Below are 12539 nucleotides of genomic sequence, written 5' to 3' on the forward strand. Positions count from 1 at the left end.
ATCTCCATTGAATGTCTCAAGTCAGTTTAATATGTCTAGATATTCCCTCCTCCCACCTCTACTGCAAAATCTGTTCTTCATTTATTCCTGTTTTGGTGAGTATTACCAAAAGCATGTAGTTGCTAAGCTCAGAAACTTGGACATTATTCTAAATACACCACTCCCTTTAACCCACAGTCAATCCTATTGATCTTACCTCTTTAAAATCCTAATGATACTCTCTTGTCTTCATCCTTTGAAAAACCCTCTAGTTGATGCTCTTACAATCTCTGGCTCAGACCTTCACTGAATTCTCCAAGTTATGGCAAGAATAATCTTAAAAACTATAAATTCCCAGAAGAGAAAATACAAGAAAATCTAGATGACCTAGGGTTTGATGATGATTTTTTCGATATAAGACCAAAGGCATGATCTGTGAAAGATAAAATTAATATGTTGAACTTTATTAAAATTAAAAAATTTTGCTCTGTGGAAGACACTGCCAAGAGAATGAGGAGAGAAGCTACAGATGGGGAGAAAACGTTTGCGAAAGACACATCTGATAGTGAAGTATCCAAAATATAGAAAGAAATCTTAAAACTCAACAAGAAAACAACCTAAATAAAAAATGGGCCAAAGACCGCAAGGGATCCCTGACCAAAGAAGATATACATATGGCAAATAAGACTGTGAAAAGATGTTCTACATCACATGTCATCAAGGAAATGGCAAAACAACAATGAGATATGACTACACACCTATTAGAATGGCTACAATTGGGAACACTGACCACACCAAATGCTGACAAGGAAGTGGAACACCAGGAACTCTCATTCACCAGGAACTTTCATTCATTGAATTCTGGTGGGAATTCAAAATGGTATCACTACTTTAGAAGACAATTTGGTGGTTTCTTACGAAACTAAACATAGTCTCACCATATGATCCAGCAATCACCTTCCTTAGTATTTACCCAAAGGAGTTGAAAACTGACATCCACACAAAAACCTGCACATAAATGTTTACGTCTTTATTCATAATTGCCAAAATTTGGAGGCAACCAAGATGCATTTGAGTGCATCTTGTTTGATGACTAAATAAACTGTGCTACATCTGGACCCTGGAATATTACTTAGCCTTGGAAAGAAATGAGCTATCAAGCCATGAAAAAGCATGAAGCAAACTTAAATGCATATTACCAAGTAAAAGAAGCCAATCTGAAAAGAATGCATACTGTGTGCTACCAACTATATGACACTCTGGAATTGACTATGAAAAGAGTAAAAAGATCATTGGTTACTAGGACCTGGGGGAAGGAGTGATGAATAGGCAGAGCACTTAAGATGTTTAGGGCCACAAAAATTCTCTGTATGGTACAGAAGTGATGAATACATGCCATTATACACTTGTCCAAACCTGTAGAGTGAGTAACACCTAGAGACAGCCCTAATGTAAACTATGGGCTATGAGTGATTATAATGTGTCAATGTAGGTTAGTGAGTTGTAACAGTTGTAGCACACTGGTGGGCATGCGGGTAATGAAGGAGGCTATGCATGTGTAGGGGTGGGACTATATGGAAATCTGTATGCCGCCTTAATTTTTTTGTGAGCCTAAAACTGCTCTAAACACTAGTTTCTTTTTAAAAATTGCAGTGGTGGTGGTAACAGTAATAGCCACAGTAGTAGCAACAATAGTATAGTTGCTAGTTAGTAGTATTCTTTTCTTCATACCTTGTTTCTACCTTTGCAAAATCTTCAAATTCCCTGAAGACACAGTGCTTTCGTTATGCCTCCATGGTTTTTCACTTTTGTGCTCTTTACTTGAATGGCTTATCCTAGTACTCCTACACCCTTCTGCCCCAGAAAAACTCCTCCTCATCCATATTCAGGTTTGAGATGACGCTTCAACACCCGTATGACGCTGTCTTCAACTCTCCCAGGTGGACTTTGGAATTTGTTCCTGCAGACTCCCACTGCCTCCTTCCTCAGACTTCCACAGTGATCTCATTGTACCATAATTGTTTGCAGGCCTGTTTCCATGAGGAGACCCGCTGGATTTCTCTTTGCTTTGAATACAGTGAATGACTGCATTAATGATGTTGCAGTATCAATGGAGAAACATACAAAGATATACACAATTAGTGAAGGACAGAATAATTTCTTATGTGCAAGCTTGCTGCCTATCTTTTGAAGACTGGCCCAAGTTCTGGTACTTCCATGAAGTTTTTCCTGACACCTCCAGGCCTCATCTGTGCTACTGCTGATAACATCCTGAATGGCACTTGAAAATACATTATCCTATTTCATTCTTTGGTTATTTCAGTTTGAATGCTGTTTTCCCAAAAAGACAGAAAATCCCTTAAGAATAAGGATCACCTTACATTTCATAGAATCTTATATGCTGTTGGGTATATTTCATAGGTGTGTGTATGTATACTATATATAAACACATATATGTATATACATGCAAATATACATATATGCATACTTATATGTATATATGTATGTTTTATGTATATTTGAATATTTTATATGTATATTTGTATGTATATATACATAATCATATGTTATAAATACATATAATTATGTGTGTGTGTGTGTGTGTGTGTGTATATATATATACACACATAATCTGTTCCTCGAGGCACCAAAACAGTAACAGGCATGTGGTCTCCTCAAGGCAACAGAATACTGACTGCTATTATCATTATGCCAGGACAGTTCTGGATAACAGTGCTAAAACTATTAAGTTGGAACTTTATAGCTACAAGAAAAAGTTCAGTTGGAATATCCAGAGCTATGCTATGGATACATAAGCATAGTGATTTTCCAACAATCACAATTAATAACCTTCAGCATAGTATTGATATTTGCAGGAATTCTCTTTCCATAAGAACTAGTTTAAAAACACAAGAAAGCAAACCTTAGGTAGGAATGGGTGAGGTCAATGTTTCTGTCCTTCACTTCTTCCTTTTTTCTTTTTTTTTTTTTTTTTAATCCCCTGTCTGTCACCATCCTTGCCTCTGGTTTTGGTAGAAAGTTCAGAAATTTAAACCAAGGCTTTTACCCTACTGCAGAGAATTCTCAATCTCTCTGTCTGTGATTGCTTTAAAGATGTACAGTCTTCATCCCTACCTGCGTAGTAGCTCACTGGACTCGTGCCCTCTCAGATAACCCCAGTGTCTCCTGTTCCACCTACTGATGAAATATAAAGAGGTTTTATAGGACACACTCTAAAGGTCCTCCCACAATAATTAAACACCAAGAATAGTCTTTCTTAATCTAAGTGCATGTGTGTACTTGTTTTGCAACATCTCTTCCCATATCCCCAACCCCATATACACACTCTGCACAAGCTGGGATGGAATGGTGGTTTTATGGAGAGCTGGGACTTTTGGTAAGAAGAAAATAACTTCCAGGTGGTTGAGTACCGCCTAGAAAAATTTTCCCTACTGACCTTGACACTGTTAGTTCCTTCCTGTGCTTACTGGCAAAATCTCGTCCTTCCAACCTGATAGTCCAAGTTTTCTGTTTACTCCTTCCATGCCCATGTGTGAGGAATACCCAAGAGCAAAAGCAAGCACATGAGTGGTCCATGTGATACCAAGTGTGTTGAGGTGAACAGGTGGGGCATCAATCAGTCATCAAGTACTTTTAAATACCTGTTATGTGTTCATCCTGTTTTTAGTTGGTATGATAGCTACAGAAGGATGAGATACAATATCTTTTCATTAAGAAACCAACACACAGTATTGAAAACCTACTGGGGCCAGTCACTGCCCTTTAGGATCTCAGAGGCTGATGGAAAAGACTCCAAGAGAGGTAAACACAGGACCTGCAGAGGAAGGGACAAAAACAATAAAGACCAACACTAGATAGAAAACAGTTCATCACTTATGGGTGGCCATTCGTAAGAGAGAGAACTGAGGTTCAGGGTGGTCAGAGGAGGGCATCATGGATGCTGTGGAGTAGACAGTTGATTGTCAGCAACCCCTGTTAGTAAAGAAAGGTTTTATAGAAAAGGTGCTTTTATTTATTTGTTTATTTATTTATTTATTTATTTTGAGACAAAGTCTCACTATGTCAACCAGACTGGAGTGCAGTGGCGCGATGTGGGCTAACTGCAACCTCTGCCTCCCGGGTTCAAGTGATTCTTCTGCCTCAGCCTCCTGAGTAACTGGGACTACAGGTGTGTGCCACCACACCCGGCTAATTTTTGTATTTTCAGCAGAGATGGGGTTTCACTATCTTGGCCAGTCTGGTCTCAAACTCCTGACCTCAGGCGATTCACCCCACTCTTGACCTCCCAACAAAGTGCTGGGATTGCAGGCGTGAGCCACCGCACCCAGCCAGAAACGGTGCTTTTAAAAATATGGTCTTTTCACAGCCAAGAAGAACTATGATGGCGTGAAAACTAAATGTAACATACTGGATGGGATCCAGGGACAGAAAAATAGCATTAGTTAAAAATCTAAATAAACTATAGACTTTAGTTAACAGTAATGTATCAATATGGATTAATTGTAAGAAATGTGCCATACTAACGTCAGCTAGCGATAAGAGGGAAACTGGGTACAGGATGTATGGGACATCTCTATACTACCTGTTCAATGTTTCTGTAAACCTAAAACTATTCCAAAAAACTAAAATCGGTTTTAAAAAAAGAAGAATAAGAAGAAAATGGTCTAGCATCCTACAGAATATTCTTGGCATGGGGACATGAGGGAGTCAGTTTGACAGTGACCCTTTTTTGAAAGAAGTGACTTTGTTGTTAAATGCCATGTTTGTGGCTTGATCATCAATTCTTATAGCAATGTGGAGTTCTTGCTTGCTTTTCCGTGGTTGATTTTTGGCAGGCAGTAACAGCATTTGTGCACTGATTATAATTTCGAGATGCATTGTCAGTAACCAGGGTGTATAATGGATCTTCATCTCTAATTACTTTTCTCTCTACAGGTGCCTGGAAAGGGTCCAGATGGGAATGCACACAACCTCCGCTTTGAAGGGATGGAGAGGCAGTACGCATCCTTACCCAGGTAGATCACGGAGAGGTCTCCCATCTCCAGCTCACCTACAAATGAAGTCTTTAGAGAAGTCTACGTGAAATAGAAATCTGGCTTTGAAGTAGGGAATATGTTGTAATTTTGCCTTGCTGCCGTCTGCTGTAGCCCTAGTTCCATCTTCACAAATGTGCTAATAATTGAAACACTTGTGGGTTATTTTTAAGGGGAGAAAATAGTATATCATTGCAATTGAATGTGTCAGCAAGAATATTGGATACTAAATGGAAATCCTAAGCCATTGCTATAAAAATGATATCGAACATCCTGCACCAAGCTTAGAGACAATCAAATAGTAAATCCTCTGTCCTAGGAGTTACGCACAAGGAATGGCGGGCCAGTCTTAAGCTTGGAGTTTCATGTGGGTGTTAAGAAACAGGAAAGAAATGTGAACTTAGGAAGGTGTTCTTTGCCTGATTTAGAATCTGACCTTGTTCTCAAGGCAATAAGCAAATATTGCTGAGAGGCACAGACCCAGTGGAGGAAAGAAACAACTGCATGGGAAAAGTTTGCTGGGCCACCCTGGCCTGACATGATCCACTCATACTGTAACTCAACACCCTTGAAAATGAGATACAGTTCTCAAAACTTGTGCTGTTATTGGTGAGATGAAGAGGAATTTTAGTTTGCTATCAGTAGCACATGACAAAGAAACAGCTTTTCCAAGAATACATGCAGTCCAGCTACGATGGGAGTTAGGTGAGGTGAGAGTGTGGGAATTAATGCATCCAAAAGAGAAACAAAGTAAGGTTAATGCCAGGCAGAAAGTTGCAGTGTTTTCAAATATTGCCTTTTAAAGGGGTGGGGGAAAGACCCAAAGTAGAGCTTTTTTATCAAAGCTGAGCTGTTAAAGTGCCAACTCAGAGATGGAGTGACTGTTTGACATTGTATGTTGACTGTACCTGTGTGTGTGATTTTACAAAAGAACACCCTGAACATTACAACAGGCAAAGCCAAAGTGACCATCTGCTTTTATAAATAGTATGTTATTTTCAAAAGTAATAAAATTTCAAATCTAGCAGAGAAGCTATTTTGTCCTGATTAGGCAGGACACCCAAAATACAATATTTTTAAAGCTTTTATAAAGTTATATTCTATTTATCTTCCTGTTTTCTTTTAATAGATGTTGTCTAATAAGTTTTTCTTATTTATGATTAGCTTTCTGTTTCTATTTTCCTTGGCTTAGTACAACTGGCCCTCAGTATCTATGGGTTTCACATCCATGGATTCAATCAACCTCAGATCGAAAATATCCAAGAAGAAAAAGACAGTCACAATGGTACTCATCATGTACAAACTTTTTTCCATGTCATTATTCCCTAAACAGCACAGTATAACAACTATTTGCATAGCCTTTACATTGTACTCAGTATTATAAGTAATCTAGGGATGATATAACGTGTATGGGAAGATGTGCATAGGTTATATACTAATACAATTCCATTTTATATCAAGGACTTGAGCATCTGTGGATTCTGGTATCTGAGGTCAGGGGCCAGGGTGGAGGAGGTGCAGTCCTGGAACCATTCCCGCAAGGAATGAGGAATCATCCCCAACGGACGGTTACATTTTGTTTCATTTAAAAAATGGAAGTAGTTTCCAAAAATTTGTTTTACATATAAGATTTCCGGCTTTCACTGTTGAAGTATATGGAAATTGTGGTTAAGGCAGATGGAAAATAGAATGTTCTTATGAGAGGGAGTAAAAAAAGGAAAACTGGAAACAGTTTAAAATCTTCCTGACCAATCTGCACTCAGAGTGCAGAAATTGAGTTTTTGGGTAAAATTCAAAGGCACAGAAATAGCATTTAAAATTCTATAAATTTTACTCATTCATTCATTCATTCACCATGTATCTGGTGATCACCTAGTATGTACCAGGCCCTGAGAATATGGAAACTGGAGGCACAGTCCCAGTCCATCCTCAGGACTCTACTGTTAGCAAAGGAGTCAAGCAAATCAGCCTTTTACGGTAGTACAACCAATGCTTCTGTTTGTAATTATTAAAGTCTTCTGAATTTCCAACTCTTGTTTATTTTCACTAATCCCTGAAATACTCACTCATGGCTGACTCTAAACAAGTATATTTTAGGACTAAATACTGTGGTGGGGGTTTTCTGACAAAGATAATACATTTATGCTGCTTATGGCTCTTTATGAATGTATGAATTGACAAAATCCCGCCAGCCCCAGAATAAAACTGTAGCTGAAAGGGAAGCATCTCTAACTGGAAATAATTCTGGCAAAAAGTTCACTCACCCACATACACAATGGTAGGAACAATTAGTTGCATGTGCAAACAGACCTTTGCAGCTACCTGGCAACCAGAGGCAGCCATGGTGGAGAATAAACAGGGCTCAGATAAATGCAAGGGGAACCCCTGGCAGTGGCTTTTAAATGGGGATGCTGCATCCCAACATCTAAAGAGGAGATGCAAAGCTTCCTCCCAGGCATTGCACCCTGGTCCATGGGTGGGGGGGCTCCAAATTAAACTAATGAGATGCAGAAAGCAGAGGCCAGAGACGTACTGCTGGCTTCTGAAAAGGTATGCAGATGCTGCTCTGAGTGCCAGTGACATTTACCCTGGTTTTCTTGTCTTTCCCCCTGGAGATTTTACTGTCCACTTAATTGAATCACACCAGCTCCACTGCTGTCTCCTTTTGCCAGGAGAGTGAGGCGAGCACATCTCGGTAGGCACCAGATCCCTCTTCATCACAGAGGCAGGGAGCTTTGAAATATTTATGGAGTTAAATTTTTAATTAAAAATTGGAATAAATCCATCTATAGGAAGTCGGTGGCCAACCTTATAGAGAACTTAATATGCTACTGACTGATTGGGTTCCTATGTTGTTTGTGCAATGCTTCGCAGTAGTTTTTAGGAACAATTCAATAACATTGATTTCTATGCCAAATTTGGAGCCATCGACACAGAGAAAATGCTCCACAGCACATGGAGTAGGTGAGGAGCTCTGGTCAAGTGCTTCCATAGAACTCTGTCATCTTTAAAGCAGGCCCATGCAGCCCACTGCCAGGCTCAATGACATTTCACAAAATAAAGCCAGAGCGCTGGCCAGCACAGGAAAAAGACAATTCCCAGCACTTGGTAGTTATGAGGTTGCCTAAGGCTAAGGGCTAAGCGATGTTAAGTGTTATTGTTAAGCAAATCTTCTGCCTCCTAAGAAAAATGACTTGACTTCTTTTCTCTTGAGGGTGCTGTTTTGGAAAGCGGAGTGTGGTTGTAATACAACCTCGTTAGTAAACACCAGACCTGTACCAGGGCCAATGTTTTACCAGCCTGAACAGCCCCCAGTTTTCTTGGTAGTAAACAGAATGAAATCAGCATTCCTTTATTCTTGCTCGATACAAATTATTACTCACCCTAGGTGAGTAGGGAAGTGGCTGTTTCCTAGGCTGCTATGATGTGCGAACATCGACGTATGTGTTTTTGCAAACGGCTCCTTTTTCACTCCAGCCTGCCAGCCACTCGCAATTCTCCCAGGTCCCATTCTGATTTCGCAGGCCTCCTTGCTTGCGGTCAGTCCCTTCAGCAGTGAACTCTCCACTCTTCCCATCTCAGCCTCCGTCATTCCCACCTGGCCCATCCCTGGCCCCATGGGATCCCATTATCCACCCCCCCGCCCCCGCCCCGCTCTCCAGTGCATGCTGGCTCCGTGCATCAGCGCATGATGTTGCTCTTCCAGACTTAGAATCAAGTGTGGAGTCCTAGGGAGTGAGCAAAAGGCACTGCAGCTCTTCTGTGGTCCTACATGCATGGGCGGTGAAAGGTTACTGGAGAGACTCATAAAACTGCATTCATGGGTTCCACTACAAGATTCACATTATGCAGCACCAGCTGGGTCCCTGCTGCCATCCAGCATTTTTTGTAGTCATGTTGTCAACTCCCCTGACTATCCCACAGTGGCCATTCCAACCCTTTCTACTCCCGTTAAGTTCTACGAAGATGACTAAATTCTCCAAGCCCAGTCTTTCTTTGGAGGTGATCTCACTTCCTTTCCTTTACGACCTTGAGGCATTCAACTTTAGCCCCTCAACTTCTGTTCCTGCAGTTTGGACTCCTGCATCTTCGCTCACACATGCTTCAGAAGGGGATGCACTGAGGGCCTGAGTTCGGAGTCAGGCCATGATTATAGCCCCAGCTTCATCACTTACCACCTGTGTGGCCTTGGGCAGTGATGGAATTGCTCCAGGCTCTGTTTTCTAATCTGCAAATTGGAGATGATATTAGAGCCTCGGTAATAGTGCTGGTATGAGTATTAAATACAATAATACAAGCAAAACCCTCAGCGAAGAGTCTGTAGTGCATTGAAGGATTTTTTATTGTTGTTGTTAGTGCTTTTTTATCTCAGGGGAAGAGGCGTGATGAGGCAAACCCACACACCAGAGCTCATTCTCCCTGGTTTCTTGGGGACCTTGAGCCACCAACTACCCTCTCTCGGCAGCATCTTTAATCCTTTTGGCGTTGCTTTCCTCCCCCTGCCTACTATCGTAGATGCACAACTTCAGGGGCACAGTTTGCCAGGATTCACCACTGTGTAGAGAAGAGGAAGCAGCACCTGCATGGGGATATGCTGGGGGAACTCACTGAAGCTGAAGGATTCGCCGACTCAGGAAAGACCAGTGGTCTGGATGGTCAAGTGCAAGAGGACATAGCAATCTACTGTGATCTGAGCGATAAGCTGAGCTAATGGACATGATAGTAGACAGCAGTGCTACAGAGAGGGGGTTTATAACAGATACAGGATGCTGACTCGGCTCTAGGCAAGAGGCCAGGGCTCCTGTCCAGCAAGACTTGGGTGCAGGAGTAGGCATTGCTCCAGTGGTGGAGGCCATACCCAGTGCGAGTTAACCAGGAAGGTGGAGCATTATGCTCTAGCTCCCAGGGCAGACATGGCATGACAGCAGCACCCTATTCGCTGGTGGGAGAGATCCAGAGATACTGCTAAGATACTCCTATTATCTCAGGACCAGGCAGTGCTGAACATGCAACTACCAGACTTATACCTGAGCAGGACTCGGGTGGCAGGTCTGCCCCATTAAATTGACTCTTGTATGTCAGAGAAAAACAAAGACCCTTGCTCAACCCTCCTTTTCCCACATTTCCTAAGAAAAAGTGGCCTATGCCTGTTGGTTCTATTTCCACTCAACCCACTCACACTATAGCCTCTTGCCCCAGGCTTCTGCCCACACCGCTGATACTTCCACCAGATTCTGCTTCCCACCTTTTGCTCCACGTGGATTCTCTCTGTGCCGTCTCCTCCATTCCTGCCAATTCAATGCCCATCTCTATGATGATTCCAAAAGCGCCTGCCTAACATTCATATCCCACTCTTGTGACCCCAGTTACAGCTGCCTGTTTGATATACCCCTCCTTCTGCCTCCAAGACGCCTCCAAGTCCCCCTGCCAAAACCCATGCCATCTTCCTTTAAACTTCCATAACATTTAGTTAGCACCTTCCCAGTGCCCTAAAAACACCCTGAATTAGGTTATTATTCTCCACTGCCCCTTTCCACCCCATTGAACTAGAAATTCCTTGAAATAAGAGACTTTGTTTTATATCCATCACTTGTTACACCCAGAACCTAACATAAGGCCATGTATACAGTAGAGTCTCAGTACATTGCTATACAGATGAGAATAGTTTTTTTCGTTTTTGTTTTGTTTCCTCTACCCAGGTAGAGGCCTAAGTGTGGGCTCCACCACTGGAGCAATACCTACTCCTGCACCCAAGTGTTGCTGGACGGTCTGATCTCATCTGTTGCCCACATTGGAGTACAGTGGTACAATCTCGGCTCATTGCAATGTCTGCCTCCCAGGCTCAAGCATTTTCCACCCTCAGCCTCCAGAGTAGCTGGGACTACAGGCACGCACCACCATGCCCAGCTAAATTTTGCATTTTTTTTTGTAAAGACAAGGTTTTGCCAAGTTGCCCAGGCTGGTCTCAAACTCCTGAGCTTAAACAATCAGCTTGCCTCAGCCTCCCAAAGTGCCGGGATTATAGGCATGAGCCACTATACCTAGCCAAGAATAGATTTTCTTTATATACAAGGAAGTTATGGGAAAGAAATCCTCCAAAGCTTTTTTGACAGTTTGTTTTAGAGTGCTGTTTTCCAATATAAGAAATGATTTTTCATGAGAATGTATCTTTTCTCTGAAATCAACAGGAGTCCAGACTTCTTTTTTTTTTAGACAGAGTCTCACTCTGTTACCCAGGCTGGAGTGCAGTGGCGTGATCTCGGCTCACTGCAACCTCCGCCTCCCAGGTTCAAGCGATCCTCCTGCCTCAGCCTCCCAAGTAGCTAGGATTACAGGTGCGCACCACCATGCCCGGCTAATTTTTGTATTTTTAGTAGAGAAGAGGTTTCACCATGTTGGCCAGGGTGGTCTTGAACTTCTGACCTCATGTGATCCACCCGTCTTGGCCTCCCAAAGTGCTAGGATTACAGGCGTGAGCCACCACACCCAGCCCAGACTTCTAAATAGTTCCTCCCTAGTGAGCACTTACTATGTACAAGGCACAGTTCTAAATGCTTTGCATCTCCTGACTGATAATGCTCACAGCAACCCTGTGACTCAGCAGCAACCTGATAATTATCCCCATTTCATAGGGAAGGTCACAAGCAGAGAGAAGTTAAATAAACTTGCCCAAGTCCAACAGCTAAAATGTGGCAGAGCTGGGTTTTTAACCCAGTCTGGCTGCGAGTGTGTTCATTGTAACCACCTTGGCTAAGGTTATGAAGCTCAGTTTAATCCATACTCTGCACCTATCATATTCCCTTATGTTATTTGCTCACCTGTTTGTATTTCTTACTAAAATGTAAGTGCCTTTGAGGACAGGGACTGTGTCTTCTTCATCTTTGTATATGACACAGAACATTCCTAATATACAGGTTAAGTAATGCCTTTCAACCGTCTCTGTAATGCTGTCATAAAAATCAATTCTTTTTTCAGTTCCCTTGGGCCCTTTGTTTGAAATATGAACAGTTTAATGTGTAATTGCTAGATGAACATTAAGCAATACACTTTGCCTACCAAAAAGAGAATCCTGTTTTGTTAGAACACTCCTGAGAGTTGAAAAAACAGTGTCTGCAAATTGGTACTGTAGTTCCTTAAGATTAGAAATAATATCTCCCTAGAAGAAAAAAGATGACAATAAATTTCCTGGTGGAGTGCTGCATGAGCAGTCCTGTGGAGAGAAAGACTCCCTTTCCTGAGGCTGATGAAGGACAAAGGCCTGCTCAGGCCATGTTCGCCTCCAGTCCTTGATATTTCTGTAACCCATATTACATAAGTTACTTGGGAGGAAAAAAAGGTCTCTCTGAATATCTCAAGCAGCTTTCAACTTGGCTGTGCAATGGGAAGCAATATACTAGAGCTGAGTTTGGATAGAAAGAGCTGCTTTAGAAGGAGCAAGCAGCTAATGCTTACTTCCTAGGAACCCATAATGAATTTGCTTTCTAAGTACATTCCCGGTGTTTTCGC

At 41.9% G+C, this 12539-nt stretch overlaps 1 protein-coding gene across 2 annotated transcripts in view; it reads left to right on the top strand.

Moving 5' to 3' along the window:
- The window catches only part of PARD3B (par-3 family cell polarity regulator beta), a 1077199-nt gene that overhangs the window by 1005108 nt on the left and 59552 nt on the right, over positions 1-12539 (top strand). For both annotated transcript variants that reach the window (XM_054478835.2, XM_063647802.1), the window contains one exon: positions 4936-5015. In XM_054478835.2, the coding sequence (XP_054334810.1) occupies positions 4936-5015 (80 nt within the window). The remainder of the gene's footprint in view (positions 1-4935; positions 5016-12539) is intronic.

Source organism: Pongo pygmaeus, chromosome 11 (assembly GCF_028885625.2).
Source record: "Pongo pygmaeus isolate AG05252 chromosome 11, NHGRI_mPonPyg2-v2.0_pri, whole genome shotgun sequence".
Classification (NCBI taxonomy): Eukaryota; Metazoa; Chordata; class Mammalia; order Primates; family Hominidae; genus Pongo; species Pongo pygmaeus.